The following is a 24,323-nucleotide window of genomic DNA, read 5'->3' on the forward strand; positions in this document are numbered from 1 at the left end:
TCAAGAGAATGTCGACTTTCACCCGTGAATGTGACCAATCACATAGCCGCTTTGGTGAATGTCCGAAATATTTGTTATATCCGATATTAATTTATTCGTTGATATTATTATTATATTGAATCGATATTTTAATATCTGCTGAGAATAGATCAGAAGAAACATCAGTGTCTGGAAAACCGGTTAAATGCATACTGGGAAGTGGCACTTGATCATCAAAAAACATTGATGTCGGGCATATCGTGCAAATGTATACCGGGCAGTAGCACTGAACTTTAAAAAAACATTGAAGAAGGGCATACCGGGCAAATATATACCGGACAGTAGTACTAAACTAGAACTAGTATATATTTTGGATATTTTCAGAAGCGACTATGTGTTTGTCAACATTCACTGGTGGAAGTCAGAAGCTACCGATTTCGATCATTCTATAAAAGAACTCCGGGGTTTTGAGGCAAAATATTTTAATGAAACAAAAAACATACATACATGTTTTATACATGACTAAAAAGCTTACATTTTCAAGTTTTTTTTAACACTTAGTAAAGTTCTATATGAGCCCCGTTAGTGGCGCGGCAGACGTCTAAACGGTATTCTACCTCTTCCCATGTCCTGGAGAACATGTGTGGGGGGACGGTTGCCACACAATTGACTATTCGTTCCCTGAGATGTTGAACATCACGAATTTTCTCTGCACTTTGTACGGTAACTAAAGACTTCGTTACTATGAGCCAAATAACACATTGAGCCTTTTGTTGCGGAGTCGCCATCATTTCAAATTTCGCGACGCCATTTCAAGGTCAACGCCCTGCAGCGCCGCCAACAGTTGATACAAACATTCCCAATTAGTATGAGTAAAACTTTTTGAGCTACTCTTTTCAGAGAAATCGACTAAATTTTGCTATCTTTTATAGTTAGTGAGATATGAATTTTTAAAACCCCGGAGTTCTTTTATAGACACCCTGTATATATAATTGTGAAGAATCTGTAGGCATAACGAAAAATATGGATTTGATATTTTTTAAAAATACATATTTCCATCCAATTAGTACTTAACCAATTAGATGCCTGCAACTCGAGAAGAAGAATACCTGATCAGGCCCAACCACGTGATTGAAATCAGATTCATTGGCTGCCTGTAAACGACATCATGTATGTGTGTCTTTACTAATTAGCTAATTAATCGACGAATGCCAAGATTTACCTAAGATGACGTCACTTGCAAACAACCAATTGCATCGACGATTAATTGCACACTAAATTTTATAAATTTACTATGATATTTACTTAAATTGATTCCGTTAAATTAACTAGGAATTTATTAAAGCAAAAAAAATTTCCGCTTTTATCTTTTCTCAAGTTTGGGTTTCATACACAATTTGAATATATTTTTTATTACAAAATATTTGTTATTGTGAATACGAAGTCAATAACAACAGTAAATTAAGCAATGAACTTACCGTATCAGCAAATTCTATATATTTTAGAATATAAATGCACCAACCAGCTCCCGTTGCCTAAAAAAGAAAAAATGGAGACTAAATATGCGATTTTGTCTATTTATCTCAATTAAACGAGTTTTTGGTTTGCCAAAACTGTTACAAATTAAAAGATAACAAGAAAATAATTATTATTGCTGTCATTTACACAAATATTATTAATATTGCTTCCACCTCATTAAATATTATTATTATAACTGCAATATTCAGAAAACTTATCATCATAGTTCCCATTTCGTTAATAATTATTAGTTTTATTGTCCCCATTTCCTGAAATATTATTATTATTGTTACTATTTCCTACTAGTATTTTGATTTTATAATTATAATCATATAATTTTTATAATAACAAATAAATAATCGTGTTATAAATTAAAAACTGTTGCAAACTTTTAACAGAATTGTATCTAATTTTTAACATATATACAAGTTCTAAAAATGTAAATGCTAATTTTTAATTACAGTTGTATATTTTGCAAAATATGCTACAAGCGCTTTCGTACATTTATTTTCCTGGATTAAATGTCAGAAAATTGTACATGTTTTTAATTCGTGATTTACGAGTCTTTTACTCTTTCTCTTTAATCAACCTTTTTTTCGAAAGCTATCTATCGGACGAAAACAGCACAAAAATCTAAAATTTTACAATTATTTGCATTTTTTTTTTGCTTCTGGTTGATAGTAAAAATTTGTCATTGAAATTGCTTTATATAACTATTTGTCTTATATTAATCTCCTAACAATTTATTGAATAAATACTCCATATTTGTTCAATAAGTTCTTAGGAATTGTACATGATTTTAATTCATGATCTACGAGTCTTTTAGTCTTTCTCTTTAATCAACCTTTTTTTCGAAAGCTATCTATCGGACGAAAACAACACAAAAATCAAAAATTTGACAATTATTTACCTTTTTTTTTTTGCTTCTGGTTGATAGTAAAAATTTGTTATAGAGTTTGCTTTATCTAACTATTTATCTCACATTAATCCCCTAACAATTTATTGAATAAATACTCTTAACTTGACAAATTTTTCAGCAAATTTTTATTAAATTACTATGATTGTCGTAAGAATTTACGTATTTTTTTAACAGTAAAAATATTTGAATGCTCTTATTTTGTTTAAAAAATAATTTTTCCCTATTTATATTAGTTTTGGTGACATTTTATCAACTTCGTACGAAAATCAGCAAATATTGAGAATTTTCCTGATTTTATAACTCTCTTTACCGTTTTGTTTAACACTTCCTTCAACTTTATCCTTGAGCTGAATAATTATAAATGAGCTTTTAAACTACATACTAACCCAGTAGGTGTAGTCATTAATTTCAACTACAGTAGGAGCACATATTTTTGAATAAGCATCTGTTGTCAGGAAAAAGTAAGCTAGCTAAAATAAGAAAAATACAACAAGTTTTCATTAGTCAATATTTTTATTATTTATTAATTTAAGAATCACGTTCATGCATAATTATATATCATTTATTATTTTCAAAAAGAAATTATAATAGTAATAATTACAAATAATAAATTTTATTTTAAGAAATACTATACACTGTTAGAAATTTCTCAAAGCAAAATGGTTAAATAACAATTTATGTAACTGCCATTTTACCATATTCAAACAAAACAGTCAAATAACCATACAAAGGAGGTAATCAAACTGTCAACTGTGAGAAAAAATAATAGTTATTAACTGCTTTCACCTAATACGGTTAAACAACCAGAATTTCATCGCTACACTTAATAAAGTCATTTAGTTTTTTTAATATATATTATAGCCAAGAGAACTAATCTGTCAATCTCTAGACCCACAAAACAAGGATTCAAGTCCCAGCGTTGACACCATAATATTTCCTCCATTCCCTTCAACACTTGAAGAGTGCCTTGTGTCCTGCACTCTCGAATGCCCCTTACCTAAGCCTAGTTCCTATGTCCAGTTAAATTTCTTTTTTACGGTTTTAAAACGAAGCTAGTTATAGATGGTAAAAAACCATATAGTTCTATATTCATGGGTTTTTTAACTATACATTGTACATATTGTAAACGGTTTCAAAACCGTAAAGATAAAAAAATGTCCTTTACCGTAAACTTTACTCTTAATTGGATGGACAGACTGCTGCTGGGTATTTTACCATAATTTTGGAATGAAAATTCTAACAGTGAAAGTTAATAATTCTTACTTCATATTGAATAGTAGAAATAACTTCACTGATTCTAAAGTATATCATATCTTAAAGTAATTCCGATTAACAAAAATGATGGCGGCTACTTTACACCAAGGAGTGAAAAGAACATTCCTGGTGCTTCACTACATCACTACTTGGTATTGAGGGACACTTGCAAGGGAAATTAGGGAAGTGTGACTCGCTAATTTTGAAATAAACTAGTTGGATGTACGCCTTATGAGGAATAATTTTAGGGTGCAACATTCGTTTCGACCCATAAAAGGTCCTATGAGAGATTAAAAAAATTTTCAATCTGTAGAAAAATCGGTATTTTATTACTTCAATGCAGACTATTAGTTATTGTAATTATCTCATACTCCAATTAATTTTGTGGTACTTTCACGTGCTATATAATGCATATTCATTCTCAAAATTGATTTCGAAAATTTTATATATTTGCAGTTTTTCAGAAAAACCTGTTAATTTTAAAAAAAAATTGGCATAAAACTTTTCAAAATTTTTTTTCAAGAAATTTTCTAAATTAATTGGAGTATGTAAGTTAATAATTAATAATTAATAATTAATAATTAATAATTAATAATTAATAATTAATAATTAATAATTAATAATTAATAATTAATAANAGTACACTTTAGCATCCAAATAAAGTCTCGGTGCTGCCATCTAGTGTGGCAGAAACTAGACGTCCAAATTAACATGACAACGGTATCTCACCCATTGTGGTGGTCCTGAAAGAGTGGATACCACTTCCGGAGAACGCACTAGGTCTGCTCATCGGGAAGACTGATTGTGCAGCTCATAGGAAATAGAAAAAAATTCTTTTTTACGATTTTGAAACCAAGTTAGTTATAGATGGTTAAAAAAAACATATAGTTTTACATTCATGTTTTTTTTACACATATTGTAAACGGTTTTAAGACCGTAAAGATCAAAAATGCCCTTAACCGTAAATTTTACTGTTAATTGGATGGACAGACTGATGCTGGGTATTTTACCACAATTTTGGAATGAAAATTCTAACAGTGTAAATTAATGATTCTTACTTCATATTGAATTGTAGAAATATATTCACTGACTCTAAAGTGTATCATATCTTAAAGTAATTCTGATTAACAAGAATGATGGCAGCAACTTTACACCAAGGAGTGAAAAGAACATTCTTGGTGCTTCACTACATCACTACTTGGTGTTGTGGGACACTTAATAGAGCGTCACTTTGGTGTAAAGTAGTTGCAACCATTTTTGGTGTAAAGTTGCACTAAAACTTTTTACAGTATAGAATGTGTCCGATTAAACCTAGTTTCCAAAATGTGAGAACTGCGAACATTTTTTAAATTTCAAAGTTTTACTAAGTTTGTGTTTTTTTTAATTGCTGAAAAAATCAAAAATTATAATTTGATAACTAGGGTAAATAGAACATGCTCCAAGAAATGGAATTAAAAACAATATTCAAAACTACTGATTATTTATTTTTAATTAACGAATAGAGAAGATTCCATTGCAAAAATTATTAAAATTTAATGCAACTTTTCACCAACTTCAAGGTATCTTTTACGCTTGGTTACATCTGTTTGATAAAACATAAGAAAACTCTATATTTTTAACGAATGGTGTCAAGGGGGATATTAATTTCTTAGAATTTGATAGTATTTCTATAATTGGAAGATGAAAAAAAAACTTACCAGCAATATGCAAGCTGCATAAGCAATAACTATACAAAAATTGTACACAATCATAACATTACGTAACATGAATGGTTTCCTGTTTTCCATGAAAGCAGGACCAATTTTTTTAATGAAAAGTACATATATGGCACTTAAAAGAAATGGCATGTAATAGCTGTCTACTAGAACCCATGATCGTATAGTTGGATCTGCAAAGAATGATTAATTTAAAAATTTAATTAACGAATTATAATTTTTCATTAAAGCAATTTAACATTTTTCAATCATACTGAAATCCTTCTTAGATTTATTCACAAATTGTATCAAAAACACTTTAATTATTTAAAAATCTGAAAAATTAAGCATAATAAGAGGTGCTGATACCTTTTATGACGCTGAATCACCGTATTAAACTGACAAATCATCAATTGATTGTAACGTTTTAACAGAACAAAGCTAGATGATAATTATCTCTTGACAATAGCAGCTGTGATAATTTGCACATTCTTAGATAGACTCAATTTATATCATTTAAAAACTCATTGAGTAATTCTTCACACATTGTAAGAATTTCTGTGAAACTAATTTTTATATTAAATTATATAACTTTTAAAAAGACCTATGGTGAGACAAGGCTTAAAATTACTCTAATACTTTTTTTATATTTTTAAATAATTGAATAAATAATAGTGTTTTTCAATAACTGTAAATGTTTGTACAACTGATATATAATGATAGATTCAGTTTATACAATTTAAAATTGCATTGAATAATTTTACACATAGTAAGATCTTAATAGTTTTATAAACTATATCTCTAAAACTAATACTTATATTAGAATATATAACTTTTAGAAACACCTAAGGAAAGACAAGGCTTTAAAATATTCTAATATGTTTTATATTTTTAATAATTGAATAAATAATGGTGTTTTCCAAGTATTGTAAATGTTAGTAAAACTGATTTCAAAATTATGTTTTGATTCTATTAACAATCCCACTGCTGTTTTAAACCCACTTCTCTTTTGTTTTTGCTGTTATCAATTTTATGTTACGCTGCAGTTTTAAAATCAGTTTTTTCATTTTTATTTTTATTCATTTTCTTCTTATTCAAAATTATTATGATTTTTTTAAAATGTTATTGCGAAATTTTATCGGAACAAATTTAGATATGAATTAAACCCAACTTTACTTAGGCTAATTAAAAATATATCAGATGAGATAAGATTTTAGCCAACTGCTAAATAAGCTTGATTTATTTCAAGCCGTTGGCAATGTAACGAAAGTTAAAACAATTAGCCGGGTTAAATAGAAGCTTATTTAGAAAAGTTTAAAAAAAGTTTCAAATATTCTTCTACTTAATTTTTTTTACTAACAAGTATTACACTGTTAGACATTTCTGAGGAAAATGATTAAATAATAATTATTTTATGGAAAGAGAATTTCGGGTGAAAAATAATTGTTTTCTTATTTAAATAACCTTTTTACATTACCCTAATAATTATTCATAATATTTTCGTATTATCATAATAATTATTTTCATTATTCAATATAAATTCTGTTACACATTTTAACCAAAATAGTACGAAAATGTATAATTTATTAATAAGGATTTTTTTTAATTCAAATTATAGCTGGTATAGAAGACAAGACTCAATATAATGAATCTATTCAAATTCAGGCTGATATAGTAAATTTCTGCTAATTTTTATATTTGCCTGAAGCCATATAGGCTAGTTGCAACAACTAATATAAAGCTGATATTTTTACAATCAGTCAGGCCCATTGCAAAATGAATGGGACATTTGCATACCGAAGAATTATCCAATTTACCTTCGGTATAGATAAATATATGTAAAATATACGCAAGAAAGAAATAATTGAAATAAACATATATAATGTTTAAAATACTTACCTCCCGATTCTAGCTGTTCTTTCATATATTTTAATATTGTCATTTTGATGAATACTGTTTAACAGGAAGACTTCTTTTAAAGCTAAAAGGAAAAGAAGCAGAAGTTTTAAAACAAGCAGTTAAATTTTGAAAAAAATACATATGATAAATTTGAACTAAATTAGTTAAGGGGAGTCGGTAGGGCACACACCAATAATGCTAAAACTGACCTTTTTTGATGTACCATTTCTCAGCATTTTGACAAGATTTTTCCTGTTTTTTCTTCATAGAATATTTGCATATACATGTTTACACTGTGATAACTGCTAATACATATCTTGGCAGAATTTGTTTTTAAAAATTACAGTCTGAGAACTTTTAGTTTCCGTTTATAAAGCTTCATCGAAAAATCCTTCATAACTGAAAAATATTCCTGCTAATGCTTAAACATTGTCACAGTACATAACTGAAATAGTCTCAAATGTCCTCAAAAAATTTCAAAGGCAAATCATAAGTAGTTTCTTAGGAAAGGTACATCAAAAAGGGTCAGTGTTAGCATTATTGATGTATGTCCTGCCGATTCCCCTTAAATTCGAAAAATATGAACTGCAACTCCCTCCATTGGTCTATAACATTCTATTAGAGAGTTGAAGTTAGGTATTAAAAAATATTAAAATATGTTTATAAAGAGCTTAGCTCATTTAAACATTTTTATAGAACCAGAAAGTGTTAAAGTACACTCCGTTTTCTTTTTTATTTCCTTTAATGATCTTGATAAGTAAAGCAAGAAAACATATCACTGAATCCAAGATCTCTTACAATTCAGTCAATTTATATAAACATTCGTTTTTCGATGTTTTAAATTGCTTTTAAATTAAAATATTTTAATTTTCTTAAACAAATCAACAAATCACTGATAAAACTGACTGCAAGATGCTTTCCACCCTAAAAAAAGGAAGACACATTTTCAATACATTGCCACTGAAATGTGACCTTTTCGGTAGCCCCGTATAAAAAAAAAAAAAAAAAAAAAAAAAAAAAAAAANGTCATCAAAAAATTTCAAAGGCATATCATAAGTAGTTTCTTAGGAAAGGTACATCAAAAAGGGTCAGTGTTAGCATTATTGATGTATGTCCTGCCGATTCCCCTTAAATTCGAAAAATATGAACTGCAACTCCCTCCATTGGTCTATAACATTCTATTAGAGAGTTGAAGTTAGGTATTAAAAAATATTAAAATATGTTTATAAAGAGCTTAGCTCATTTAAACATTTTTATAGAACCAGTAAGTGTTAAAGTACACTCCGTTCTTTTTTTTATTTCCTTTAATGATCTTGATAAGTAAAGCAAGAAAACGAACCAAGAAACCTTCTGCATGTTTAATTTTTCTTTGACATTAAAACTATTGATATTAACAGATACTTGTTTCTATAACATCAAAACCTTCTTCCCTTTGTTTTATTTGTATAAAAATATTTCCTTAAAATAGATTCGAAATCCGTTTTGAAAAAAGCCTTTTAAGAAGTAAAATGAAACTTCAGAATGATAATTGACTTGAAATAAAAAAAATGAAATCTTAAAGGGATATTCTCTTTCTTATTCAAAGCACTAAAATTATTTAGTATTTTTTTTCGTTTTATAAACCTTCCAAGTCCTTAACACCAACTGGTTTCACAAAGTACTTAAACAAAATTATTATCTGCAGCAATTTTTGTAACCGCCCAGATACAGACTGTCACAGTGACGTCATTAAAAAGTCAAAAATGGTCACAACAGTCACAGTCAAAGGTGTGACAGTTTTAAATTGTTCCCTATGATGTCATAATGTTTTTTTGATGTTGCTTTTTTTTAGATATCACATAAAAGTTTCCTTGACTAATTATTGTGACTTTTGTCAGTTGGTAGTCAGACCTATACTTTTCTAGAACTAAAGTCACTGAAAATCTTCGTCGCCATTTAGTTGCAACTTTGATCTCTTGAAAGTTTCCTCCATTTGAGAAAAATTCCACCACTGGTCTTTCTAAAGTTACAAGAATATATTTTGAGACTTGTTTCACTCAAGTTAAACCAGTCACGAAAAAGTCTTGTAAGCAGTTTTTTGGGATAGTTTGAAATTAATTATGTGAATCATAAAAAAATCACGAAAGCTCACAACAAATACAATCAAGAGTGATCTTTTCTAAATGGCTCCAAAAGCCTCTCAATATGATTTTGAAAAATAAAATGATTTCCGTAAGCATGTTTGTAATAAAAAACTTTTTCATACAATATTTCTCTATTCTTCAACTCTCACAGTGTCAGAAAAAAGATTTTAAAAGTAAATATGCCCTTTGTCTAAATTGCCGAACAATATTGAAATAAATCTATTTTAATACTATATTTTTAAAGAATGAATTTGGATATCTTTTCTCTTAGTTTTTAAAATAGATGTATACACTTACATTTCCTTCAAAATTCGTGCTAAAAATTTCAAATTTTACGCGACTGTATAGCCACAAACAGTTTTGATAAAATTTATTTAATACAAAACTTTTATTGCACAGGTTGAAAAATAAAGTTTTTGAGCAAACAATTCAATAAACTAAACATGCTTGAATATTTTAATTTTGAATAAAATGCTTTATTCTATTTTGCTTACATTTGGACTAACATTGATTATATTTGCAAGGTTTGTTTAGGCTTCTGAAATAACCCACAATTTAACAACTTATAAAAATGAACAACTTATAAATTTTTACAACTTACAAAAATGTAAATGGAGAGATTGTTGATAGGTGAAAATCATTCAAAAGAATAAACATCTAATTAACATTAGTTTGCAAAAGCAAACGATTTTAAATCAAATGCGAACTACGGCTGTCGCCATTTTTTAATCGTCGGTTTAAATTCAGATAGTCCATACTTTGATGCTATCACTTAAAATTGAACCTTAGTCGTCCGTAAAAGATATGTTTCAAGATTAAAACTCATTAAATTGTGTAGAATCCGTCAAAAACGATTTTATTTGCTTTTTGTAAGAACAAAGCGTTACAAAAGCTTTGTTCTATTTTTATTAAAAGAATTTAATTAAATGTTATTTATGTGCCTCTGATTTTTGATGATAAGTTACTTATTTTTAATAATTTGGTGAGGTAAAAAACGAACAACTGGATATCCTAAGTCACATCTTAAATGGTAGTCCATTCTGATACAGTTCGCCGATATAGTCTGGTATAGTCGAAGAACTCATATGATAATTGTAGCAACGAATATTAAAATAAGTTAGTGTTTTAATATTCATTATTAAAGAAAATTTATACGTTTTGAGTCCACTTTCATTGTTCACTATCGATTTTTTTAAGTCTATTTAATTTTGTTTTACAGTTCTTTCGTTTTCAAATAATAATCGGGTATTTATTTTAGATTGCCAAGTCAATGTTAGTTCATTTTCATCGCATTTTCCTTTTTCTTTTTTTTTTTTTAAATATAGTTTTCTCTTCTTTTTTAAAATAATGCACCCCAATTAACAATGTTTTTTATTACTTTTATTTTCTAAGTTAAACTGATTTTGTGAAGTAATTAATGTTTTTGATCATTTTTTTAAAATTTCAGGCTTTTTTTACTAAATAAAAAAATTTTTGAACAGTTAAGCAATTAAAATATTAGAAGTTTTGTTTTAGTTCAAAATCTTAATCACAGTGGCAACACCTTGTGATGAAGGTATGATATATTCACGTCTCATCAGAGTCACTGAAGGACGAAGCCGTGACATACGTCTCTTCTAGTGACAAAGATGTAACACGTTTACAGCTCAACTGAGTCGCCGTTGTGACGAAGATGTAACATATTCACGTGTGAACAGAACAGAGTAACGATGTGACGAAATCATGACATATAAGTTCCAATAGGGTTACACTGTGACTATGAGACGTTAATATGCCACATTCTCGTCCCATTGTGATGTCACTGCAACATTTTTATGTCTTGTTGTGGTCTTCTGTTAACGTCTGGGTGACGTCCCCAAAGAAGGGCATAGTAACCTTCAAAAAAACCCACATTGACGTCGCAGAGGTCACATGTGACTTCACAAATGAGTCAGCGTGACTGTCGCATTTTTCTTGTAATATGGTAACGGTACTATCTGGATGATATTTTTCATATCTGTTTCTATAGTAAAGCGTTATTTTCAAACATCTGTTTCACAACTCAAAACGAAAATAACAATGTGATCGCAGAACCAAAAACTTTTTTTTTAGTTTTTTGTCATTTTGAAATTTTTTTTTTAACGATTAACAACTTTGTGGAGAAAATAAATGTAAACAAAAGACTAATTGCATTTTGTCTAAGCATTTTATGATTTTTACAGACTTCTTAATTTAGTTGTGAGCAATTACATTAGTATATTGATTTCAACCAATGGAAGCGTGAATAGAAGAGGAAGAGTTAAGTTCTCTTCTGTTTCTTCGTTTATGAGGTTTCCCAAGGTCTAAATCTGTTATTTTGCAACAGATACCTTTATTCAAAATTAAAGGAAGAAAAGTAGTCTCATTATCTAGACTAATATAAATCTAAAATCTTATTGTTTCAGTCTAGAAAAAAAATTGAATTCAATTAATACTACTTAATAGAAGGCTTCATTTCATATGCTCAGTCATTAAATATTCATATTTTAAGCAATTATTACGGCTGTTATTTTATGAATATATTTTACACAATAAGTCTTCTTTTGAATTTTCCAAGTGCCTAATTATTTTATTTTACACTAAATTATTTTTTGGTAGGTTTCTATTGTATCTACAAATCGATCTTGATATAACGAATGAATAAGATAAATAAGAGTGGTGATAGCAAATAAAAAATTCGTCAAAACAGTAAATTGGCATACACCAAATCAGTAAATAAATTTAAAAAATAGCAATATGACCCTATAAATTATGAGGAAATATTATTTTTAATTATACGATAGGGATGCCACCATTTTTTAAGATTGTGTGGGCATACAGCGAATGACCTACATGACGAACTAAAACAAAAGGGGGAAACTAAATTCAATTATTACTATAAAGATTTTAACTAGGTTAATATTTTATCCATATTCAATATCACCGTGATTATTAGATTATATTAAAAAAGAGATAGTTCAGAAGTTTAATACTCCTTCAAACTTATCATTTGTTTTGTAAAAATTTGCCTTTAGCAGAAAGCAGCTCTTTCTAAGTCTGATGAATTAGTCTGCATGTTGAGAGAGAGAGAAAGCTCTTGCCTTGCTCTTATTGTCAATTCGGTAAATTTCTCTGGGATTACTACTGAATCCCAGAATCTGATAAAGTTCAGGTTAGAGCCTTCTTTGACATATTCTTTGTTTGCAGCATGCTCTACTTATAGATGGATCATTTAATCCAGGAATATTTTTGAATACACAGTCGTCATCAATTAAGATGACCATCGTTCTGGACTCAGAAACTCGTACAACTTTCATAAAGTTTAATGCTGGTTGACCAATCCGCAATGAGCGCTTAGAATTAAAAAAGATAAAATAGCATGAGAAGAAACCATGAAGACAAATTTATCTGATAGCTGCTTAAAAAGTATGCTTAATTTAAAATTATATTAATATTATTAATATTAATTGCGTAATTAATATTAATACTTAATTTACAATTTTTTGCGTATCAACGATTACGAAGAAAATTGTAAGTTATATAGTTGTTCGTATCAACCATATCTTTTCACTAGGTTCTACACGGAGGAAAAAAATTCAAAAGAAATTACTTCAATGTATGGTAATGACATTGCCGTAAAAAAATCATTCTGGTAATGAAACCGAAATATACGTTATTTAAACTATTCATTAGGAAATTTTTCCGTTCAAATGGTTTACTGGAAGTTCTGGTTTTCAAAATTACAGTTCTTATTTCCACTCATTTAGCAAAAAATACAAAACTTAAAAGTAAATTTAACCGAATAAATGTTTTTTATGCCATGCTCGAATGTTTCATGATAAAGTTACTTTGTTACTTAAGCTTACTTCACTTACCAAATTTAATTATGTATTATAAAACCGTAATTCATTGTTAGTTATACCAAAATCATTATCAAAGCACTTTGGTAATAATGACAGAGCCTTTTGGTGTTTCCATAGAACCGGAAACGTGTTAAATTTCACCAAATTCTGATAGTTTTCACCACATCCGTATTAAGCTAGATCAAGTATTTGTATAAATGCATTAAATATTTCATTATTCTGTGTAGTTCATATGAAATTCTTAATACTTAATAAAAAAAATATAATTAGCCCGAGATCATACAAAAAAGAAATTCTTTTGTTGAAGTGTGTTTAAAAATAGACCGTTATTTAAGTAACTGAATTCTTGTTTCATCTTGCGCAGAAAAACACACAAATTAATTAAATTTTACTCAGAGCTGATCAAATCTAATAATTAAAGTACTTTTAAGAAATTTTTTGTTGAAGTGTCGTTAAAAGCAGACTGTTATTTAAGTAACTAAATTCTTGTTTCATCTTGTGCAGAAAAACACACAAATTAATTAAATTTTACTCAGAGCTGATCAAATCTAATAATTACAGTACTTTTAAGAAATTTTATATTAACACTTAAAGCATAAATTCTTTGAAACAAGATTTACTGTATAATGTAAAAACTCTCAAATATTCATTAAAACGAACGTGAATGACATTCTACAAGGTTAATTACTCATTAAAGCTCACTGTTTTTATGAGTGTCTGTTTTTCTTCAGTTAGTCGATTCAAATCGATTGCGGGAAAAGTCGAGAAATTACAAAGGAAAATTGCATCGTTTTTTTATTTTATTTTTTACTTTCTCAGTTAGTACAAAAACATAGTCTCAGTTAAAGATGAAAAAAACTACAACATAACATTAATTTTTCACATTATATTACTTATTATTCTTAAAAATATTAACATGCATACCTTTATTATACGAACAGTGCAAAAAATTGCAATAAAAAATTGCAACTATTAAATTTTTAAAAAAAAACATTCCTACGACAGCCTGTGGTGAGAGGGGGTCACGGAAATTAAGGCTTATCAATTTGTGGCATATTGCATGATTGCTAAGCATTGCTGCCATCATGCAATTAAGCTTCAAGCCGCTAAAAGGGATCTAATTCCATTTCTTCAAAATAACAGTTCAATGCCTCGATTGCTGCGCCATTGCTACTCATATCTATTCTTCATTTCAAATAAACAAAATTAATTTTTAAAAGAAAATTCGTTAATTTTTTTATTTAATGAAATAGCTAAAAATCATAAGTATCCTCCGTGAATTACGGTACATGGATCAGTTTATCAAGTCGCTTGACTTACGCACTCGCAAGAAGAGGTCGATCAGTTTTTCCAGTGTTACAGACGGACTACGTGGAAGAAATGAGAAGATTGCAGTATTTTATTTTTAAAAAAAGCGAAAGAAAGGAAGAGGTGGAAAAAAATTTTTATCCACGAAACAACGCGATTCATCATTAAAATCACGAAGCAACTGTGACCTCCTTCGTATTGACAACAATGACAATACCTCTCTGTAAAAATTTTTCATTCTGAAATTACTATGAAGCAGTTTTTTTTTCCAATTAACTGTTTAATTTACGTTTAGAAACATTTCTTCACCTGCACGATTTTGAAACCGTTTACAACTGATACGGTTAAAAAACCGTTTATTCAAAACTATATGGTTCTGCAAACATATACAATTAACCTGGTTCTAAAACCGTAAAATTGAAGTTTGTTAGGAAACGGGCATTTGTGTTAGATTGCAGTTGAGATGCCATGATTTGTCAAATGAACCGTCTCAAATGAAACGTCGATTCGTGAAATGAAGTGTCTTAATTAGTTTATTTGTTGGTGCCATAAATCGCAAGAGAAAGTAGGTATTAAACTGTTTTGTGTTTAGAAGCTCTGTGGTGCTTAATGCAAAAGTGAGAATTACATATTCGTATTGTCCAAGATCACCAATTGGGGAGTGCAGAACACTGAAACTTTTCATGTGATGAAGGAATGGAAGAAATTTTTTGATGTCAACGCCGGGATTCGAGCCCTCGTTCAGCCGGTGATGACATAGCTCTCGGATACCATTACGTACCCAGCTGCAAGGAACTAAGTGGCTTCAGAAGTTGGTACGGCTAAAATTTTGGTTGTTTAACCGTATTAGGTTAAAATAGTCAATAAGCAATTTTTTTACAATTAACAGTTAGAATACCATCTTTTTCATGGTTATTTGAATTATCTTTTTATGAAGTTATTTACAACAAACAAAGGGAAATAACGAATTTGCTTTAATATAAATTTTATAGATCTGTAAGTTGTTCTAAATTTCATAAGAAGTTTATCATTTAGAATAAAATTAAAGATATTCTAGGTTTTTTTTTGTCATTATTAAAGGTTTTGGGAAAAACCTAAAACGTCTCCAATTAAAGCTAATGTTTAATAATGTAGTTTTCATGATAATCCAATAGCTATTATATCACTAACTCAGTTTTCCTATTATTTATTAGTTCAATCACCTAATCAAACACTCATTAAAGATGAGGTAAATTAAATAACAATTTATGACGTAAATTCTTTGTTTACATTTTATAAAAATATTTAAAAGTTCAATCAAATAATACCCATTTTGAATAGTTAATGATTAATATGCAGGAAATATTGTATTTATTAAGATGTATTTCATTGAATTCAATATTTATTGTTTTTTTAATGATTAAACTATTGTGTTGCAAATTGACTTTACAATACGTAATGTGTTTATGTATTGGTAAAATAAACGTAGAAAAATATCAGTAATAATATTGCTGTTTTTTACAATTATTTTTAATTTATTAATATTAATAAAATTTTTCTTACTTCTATGCTTTTATTTTAATCATAGAATAATATTTTTAATACTTTGAATAAAAATTTAAAAGCATAGAAAAATAAAATGTGCATTTTCAGAGCTTCATTCTTTTACGATTTCATTCATTTCTTATTTATTTAGTTATTTATTAATTTATTTATTTTAAGTATTGCAACAAAGAAATGCATTATTATCTGAAATTTAAAGAAAAGAATTATTATTATAATTTTTTATTTTATTTTTCATCGTTTCAAAGTGACACAAAAAGCATAAATTATGTAATATCAACAAACTATTTAAATTGTATGTCTCAGCCTAGCTAAATTAATAGAAATATTTGATGCATTAGTCTTTACAGATACGCGTCTTTCTTTACTACTCCCACAAACATTGCGCGTTCTGGAGGGGCAGAAGAAGCTTACAAATATAGGCTTTTTTTTTAAAAAAAAAAATTTATTTTCAGCATATTTTTATGCCGTTTTTTTATCCACTAGAAGAGTTAGGCGACTTGATTGTTCAACCTCACGAATTGGTCAATTCCCGGTTGCAGCTTTCCATAACAAACATCATTTAGGACCTTTAAGACTGTTTTTTGGAGGCTTCGTCGTCACATGAAATGATGTTTTTTGAAAGTAATATGCTATTTTCGTAACTGCTTTGAGTGTGCTACAGTTACTCATGACTGTCATGATGAAATTACCATTTTTTGCCACATTAACTAAAATTTATCATATATTATAAAACCAAAACGCTTTCTTAACCAACCCTTTTGGTTTTCTCATACGGCCAGAAACAAGGTAGATTTTACCATACTCCGGCAATTTTGACCATATTTTGGTACTTAAGACCATACTTTTTTTTTCAGTGAACGATATTTTTTTAATAACGTGATAAAAAATATAGTGGGGATACTAGATTGTAAGTTTGCAATGTTGATTTTAGATTTGAAAGTATGTATTTAAATAAGTTTGTGAAATACTAAATAATTTTCATTAGCCGAGTATTATATAGATTTACACAAGCTTCGGTGTTCATTTTACTGTCGAATTTAATTTAAACTAATTGACTTTAATTTGAACTTCCTTATGAAATGACTTTTCAATGTAGTTCGATTTGTCACTTTCTTAAAAGATGTTATAACTCTCCGTGCCTTTTGGTCGAAATTTTTTCTAAAAATAAAATCAAGCAAGTAGATTTTTTAAAATTTATTTAACTTAACTGAAGAGGATTCTCGGTTCCCTTTAAGTTAAACTTTTTTTGACGAATTTATGGACGAATCAGTTAGGCTAACTTTGTTTCCTCAACTAAATGGGGTAGATAAAATCACTAACATGGGAAAATACAGTCCACTATTTAAAGGTTAAAGTTTTTAAGAACAGTACTTAAAATTATAATAGTGAATTCATCACAAGGAAGCTTAGTTACTTTGTCCTCTGAATCAATGTGAAAATCAATAAAAACATCAGGGCCCGTGCTAAGCATTCGCCACCTTGACATTCACCACCACTGATAAAATCGTAAATTTGGCGAATAAAATTGTGTTTTGGCAAAAATATTGACGAATGATATTTTCCACTGGAAAGAAAATACATATAAGAAATTTTGAAGATTTGCACTTGGCGAAAACTTTCGAAAATTGACGAATAGTTTTGATATTTGGCTAATTAACTGGCTAATAATTTGAAATCCTTAGGGTGGGCCCTGAATATGTTACATGGATGAATAACCCTAGAAGAAAGCAATATGAGAAACTCAAGAACAACAGAGAAAAACATATAAAAAAATGAAATAATGAGACACGTGTTTGCTTTTATTATAACTATTTTGTCAAACGTTCTAAAAAATTTAATGGAAAACAGAATACGTAATCAAAACAAGTTTTCACAAACAAACGAAGTTTCATTTCAAAATATAACGCAATATATTTAATGATATTTTTGTGAAGGGTGGAGAATTAAGAGTCGCTAATTGATCGTTCAAAATATTGTTCGAAAAGTGTTTCCTTTTACAGGTCATTATACGCCTGCCTTCTGTATTTTTGTGTAAAAGTAGAGCTTTTTTATTTAAAAAATAAATATTGGTAATAAATATTGGCATATGTATTTCAATAAATATTGGTATGGCATTTATTTATTTTTATCATCTGTTGTATTTCTTCTATCACATTAAGCTTATGTGTATCGGAAATTTTTTAACTTTATTAATAATTTTTTAATTTAATATTGATTGAAGATCTTATTCAAATAGCTTCAGTTTCTTTCTTTGATTTTATATTAGAACTGGAACTCCTCCAATTTATTTCTATTGTCAGTATAAGGAACTATATAAAAAAAATACACCCAGTAGATATTAAAGTTCTTTTAAAACATACGAAGATGGGGTAAAATATTACATTGAAAATATTTTTATTTTGTTTATAGAGTTAAAAAGTCATGTCAGTAAGTATTGAAAATGTCGAACAACGTTTTATAATGGCAATATATTTTTTATCTTAAAAAATATTATTTATAATTTTTCCGATGAAAAATGGCTTCAATTTTTCCAAAATATTAAATAATTATATGGAATAATTACAAACTTTAAAAGTATTGAGTTTTTAAATTCAAAATCGTTTAACTCTAAAGCACATAAAACTAATTCTATAATTAATAAATAAAAAATTTTTTGTTGCATTTAATAACATTTTTAAAAAATCACAAAATGGCAAAGCCTTTTTCCTTTATATCATTAATAAGTTATTTCTTTTTTGACAAATAATAATATTAATAAATTTAAGTGGGCAAACAAAATTAGCTTACTCTATGGTAATAATATTTTTGATTAAAAAAAATCAGAATTCTGGTTAATAAAACCAAAATATGCAATATTTGAACCGATTATTTCTTAATTTTTCCGTTTATATGGTAACAGTTTGACAGAAATTCTGCTTTTCAAAATTATAGTCCTTATTACCACACATTTAGTAAAAAATACAAAACTGAAATATAAATTTAAACAAATAAGTAGTTTTTATGCCATACTCTAAGGTATGATGATAAAATTACAGAATTATGCACGATTTATCAAATTTTATCATATATTACAAAATTAATATTTCATTCTTAATTTTATAAAAATCTTTACCAAAGAGCTTAAGTAAAAATTTAGTAAAAATTTGGATGTTTTCATAGAAACAGAAAGACGGTAAATTTAGCTATATTCTGGTAGTTTTCACGTTTTTATTTTAGCACAGAAACGGTAAATTTTTGTAATCGAAACAATTATTACTCTTTTAGAAAATTGTCGTAATATAGAATGAAACAGAATGTACATTTTTTAATATAATGGCGAAAACGATCGATTTTCTAATCAAAATAAAGCATTTAAAATCAAATAAGGAAAAGAATGTTTTTCTCAACTCAGCTAGTAAACGTGCAAGGTTAAACTACAATGTACCAACCTAAAAATTACGATCGTTGCAAACGCATTATAGATCCAAAAAAACTATTTTTTCATTAACTTAATGCATTCGCAATTTTAATATCCAATATATCGACCCGAACATTAACATCGTAAAATACACTGTAAAAAATCCCGCTTCAAATTACCGTAAAAAGCATTCTGATTGAACCTCCCTAAAACTCCTTTTACCGTAAAATCTAATGCGTAATTTTTACAAAAATATTTATTTAACTACAGTGATTTTAAAGTACATATTATTTTTTAAAAAATTACGGTATTCAGACATTTTGTACCATGCACCCTGAGTGCCGTAATTTGTAATTTGTAATAACCCATTTTACCGTAATTTGAATCGGAATATTTTACAGTGTAGTGTTGATTTCAGGGTAAAAACTGTTAAAAAATATCATTAATTAAACATATAAGTCGCATCGAAGATCCACATATCTAATGCGTTGTATGAATATATAATGTGAAGATTTAATATTCAAATATTTCACTTGATTGTTTTGAAATGTATAATGAAAACAATAGAAGTGTTTGGTATTTTTTCTCTGAAAACTTAGACATCAAAATCTCTTAATCGAAACTACAATCGATTATTTTAAATAAATTTAAATAATCTCTAAGATAAAAATACATCCTTTCATCCTTTTAGAAAAAAATAAATTGTTGTTCAAAATATATTGTTTCACCAGGAAAAAATACACATTTCTTTTTTAAAGCAAAACGAGGGAAAAAAAGCTATTCACTTCAAAACTTAATCAACTCCATAAAACAAAAATAGTGGAAAATGCTATAATGCTCCATTTAATAAAATAAACTTTTTTAATCATATAAACTTTTTAATAATATTTTTTCATTGAGAGATATCGTTCGTTATTTGTGATATTTATTAGAAATAGAAAAATCTACAACTAAACCAAATATTTTGACTTTTTTTCAGTGCAAAATGGTCAGTTACTTCAAACTTTAATCAACTTCATAAAACAAAAATAGTGGAAAATGCTATAATGTATACATTTAATAAAAAAAACTTTTTAATTATTTAGACTTTTTAATAATTTTTTCCATTGAGAGATGTTGTTCTTTGCTATTTATGGGATTTATTAGAAATATAAAAATCTACAACAAAACTAAATATTTTGACTTTTTTTCAGTAGAAGAAAAAATCAATGAACTAATATATATTATTCAAGGAGCTAAATAATATTTATTCTAAACTAAACTCAGTGGCACGACACCTCATAGAGGGCCAGGGCCTACTGTGCCCATCTCAATTTTCTTGGGCTCTGGGGTGCAGGAGCAGATGTTCCGGTTAGGTGGTCAGTCGAACGCGGAATCCCCAGTCTTTAGTACCCAAGCATGCTTGGTACTCACTTATCGACCCACTAACGGGATGAAAGCCTGAATCAACCTTGCCAACCCGAGGATCGAACCCAGGACTCGTGGCACGGTGTATCTTTACGATCAAGGAGCTTAACGCTTATTTCTTAATTAACTCTAAATCAATTTCTGTTGCTTGCAATTTAATTTGAAATTTAAGAAACTAATAATTTTTGTTAACTGAAAACTAGTTTTAGATGCTATATCAAGAATTTCAGAACTGGTTGAATAAAAAAGAACAAAGAAGAAAGAAGAGCTTTAATTAAAATTGTGAGGTGCAAAATTTTTATTTCTTTTACCAAGTCTAGTCAAAACCTTGTCTTTTGGGGAAAGAGGAAATTTCATTTTAATAAAATCATATATGGAAACAATTGATTCGCATAAGTGCCTAACTATCACTAAACTGAAATGCTCTTAATTAATTCTAAATCAATTTCCGTTGCTTGCAATTTTCTAAATAATGTCATCAATGGCACTTTTAACCCTTTATCACATATATTTTATTAAACAGATTTTTCATACTTTTTACATTTATTTGCATTAATTTATGTCAAAATAAGTGACAAATATTACATTTAGCATTTTAATAATTTGTGGATATGAAATACGGTATGAAACACCGGTGCCTTTTGCTTCGTTAAAGGTAGAATCTTCCTAACATAGGTCACTCCTGAACAGTAGTTTTTCAAATTTGCACTTATTTGTAGTTATTCAGATCTAAGCTAAACAATTATTCATTTAAATTACTTTAATTTATGAAATCAATTATTGATACATTTTTTAATATAAATGGAAAAAAATTTCGGACTACTGTTTTTGAATTTTATATTTTAGTACAAATATAATTCGGATGATCTAAAAAATTTTTTAGTAACCTTTGGACTGTTTTTTTTATAATTAAAAATATACAAAAATATACTTATTGACATTACAATTATAACAAGCTAATTATAACATTATAACAAGCTAATTAAATATGAACAAGCATTACTTTAGAGAGCAACTTCTATCAGAAAAGAAATATAAAGATTTTAACTATATTTTATATATAACTGATTTTTTTTATATTCCGGGTTTATAAAATTTACCAAAAAAAATACTTTGTTGGATATAATATATATTAACTATTTCAGATAGTATTTTAAACTTAAAATTCTTAAATCGTCTTTAAAAATCAAATAAACTTTTTAGCAAAAATAATTTAATTTCCTTAAAAAATTAGGATTTATGGCTTTTTACTGTAAACATTATTCATTTATTATTTACTATTATTTATCATGATTTGGTCATTATTTCCAGTTTTAATTTCTCCAAATAATTCTGAAGCTAACCATTTTTTATTAATGATTTGTAATGAATAATTTTTGTTTATAAATTTAATTATTTTCTCTTTAACATAAATCTCAAATATGTTTTAGTCAAAAACAAGTTCAATAAAACATTAAATGAATAAAAAATAAAAAATTTAATTAAAAAAGGAACAAGATTTTAAATTTAAAATGAAATTTAAAAAAATACTTAAATTTAAAATGTGTTTTCTGTTTAAAAAGTTGAAAATTTTTAAAAATAAACTAATTAAATATATATCTAAATAAATATCTTATATAATTATTAGTTAAAATTTCTAATTCAGTCTTAAAATTTAAATCTATTCTTTTAAAATTTAAATATGATTTCCTTTTGACTAATTTATTCAAATATTTATTTCTTTAATAATTATTTTTCCCACATACACTATATATAAACAAAATTATGTTTAAAGATTTCAACTTTAACTTCAATTTCATGCATTTTAAAATTATCAAAATGTAAAATTTCTAGTTTATTCAGACCATAAGTTTAGATTTTACGTCACTCTGCAAGTAAAAATTTTTTAAGGCTTCATTAAGAAAAGTGATTAAAAACAGTCATATAAGGTTTTTTAATATTTTTAATGCTTTTGTTATTATAAACTTCGATAACAATGTCTTTAAATTATTGAAAACATGCTAAATCACCAATGTTTTAAACGTTTCTACACTAATTTTGATTAAATAAATGACAATAGAGCCCACATTTAGAATCTAGGGCTTAGACTATGGAAAGATTGTATAAGGTTTTATCTATATTTAAATATAACAATAACAGAATAGCCATTTATTTAGTATTCAGTATTTAGATCGATGACAAAAGATAGATTTTTTCAGTATTTAGATAGAAGAAGAATAACTTTCGAGGGAAAATTTAATTTTTAAGCATTTTCTTTCCTTTTTTTTTTTTTTTTTTTTTTTTTTTTTTTTTTTTTTTTTATTNTTTTTTTTTTTTTTTTTGTTCCATGAGAAAATTATTTTTAAAAATAATTTTCTCAATTTCCTTAAAATATCCTTAAAATATCACTCAATTTCCTAATAATATTTTCTCAATTTTTTCGCTGTGATTTTAAACTTAGTATGTGTTTCGCGTGACAAATTTATTTTTTCAATTATAAATTCCTCTTGGTCCATCATGATAAAATTCATCTTTTTCCATCATGATGACATTTCATTGCATTTTAAACTTAATTTTAAATTAAAAAAAATACTTTTAAAGCTCTATAAATATCAGTTAAAAGAAATAAAACATTTTTCAAAGTTTGCTTGTTTCTCTATAAATGACAGAAACAAAATAATATATAGCAACTATTTTTTAGAAAATTGGTACGATATTTTTCAAAAATTACTTAATTATAGGATCAAATATTTCAGTAGAATGAATATTAACATTAGCATAAATTCTTTATGTGCGTATTTTGGGTTATTGTTTATTAGGTTTTGAACAAACAAGTTATTCTTCAATGCTTAATTAAAAAATAAATAATTTAAACTACTACATTGTAAAAAAATCAGGGTCAAATTATGGTGAAAAGTACCGGCAATCAGGGTGATGTACTTTTTACCCTGAAATCCATTTTTACCGGAACATGTTACAGAATATGGTATAACGTTGTTTTTACAGTAGTTACCGTAAAATCACTGGCTCACTCTAATTAAATAAACATTTCTGTAAAACTTACGCTGTAACAATTTACGGAAAAAATTGGATTTTATGGATGATGCACCCATAGTGCCGGTACTGACTACCGTAATTTGATGTGGAATTTTTAACAGTATATTATGAAAAAAATTACTGAAAAGAATCAAACCCAAATCGTAGGCATTTAATTCATGCGATTAGCCATAAACGGTTTTCGACTTTATACAGTATTTTTTTAAAGAAAATATGTAAATAAAAACAATGTAAAGTTTTGATTTTCTACACAAAGTACTAAAAAAGTAATTTAAGTTAATTCCAAAAATATTCAAAATTGTAGCAGGAATTACGTAAATCAAACTAGTTCTGAATTTGAAAAATTATATAACTGAAAAATTACATAATTAAAAATGTGTATAA

The 24,323-nt window shown here is 27.3% G+C and overlaps 1 protein-coding gene across 4 annotated transcripts in view; it reads right to left on the minus strand.

Annotated features, from left to right (window-relative positions):
* Positions 1 to 24,323, minus strand: part of LOC107441687 (very long chain fatty acid elongase 7) — a 120,096-nt gene that overhangs the window by 8,667 nt on the left and 87,106 nt on the right. For all 4 annotated transcript variants that reach the window (XM_043048016.2, XM_043048018.2, XM_043048017.2 and 1 more), the window contains 4 exons: positions 7,264 to 7,345; positions 5,368 to 5,558; positions 2,803 to 2,886; positions 1,458 to 1,514 (listed from right to left, as the gene is read on the minus strand). In XM_043048016.2, coding sequence (XP_042903950.1) covers positions 1,458 to 1,514; positions 2,803 to 2,886; positions 5,368 to 5,558; positions 7,264 to 7,306 — 375 coding nt within the window. In that variant the 5' untranslated portion in view covers positions 7,307 to 7,345. The remainder of the gene's footprint in view (positions 1 to 1,457; positions 1,515 to 2,802; positions 2,887 to 5,367; positions 5,559 to 7,263; positions 7,346 to 24,323) is intronic.

This window comes from Parasteatoda tepidariorum, chromosome 4 (genome assembly GCF_043381705.1).
Source record: "Parasteatoda tepidariorum isolate YZ-2023 chromosome 4, CAS_Ptep_4.0, whole genome shotgun sequence".
Lineage (NCBI taxonomy): Eukaryota > Metazoa > Arthropoda > Arachnida > Araneae > Theridiidae > Parasteatoda > Parasteatoda tepidariorum.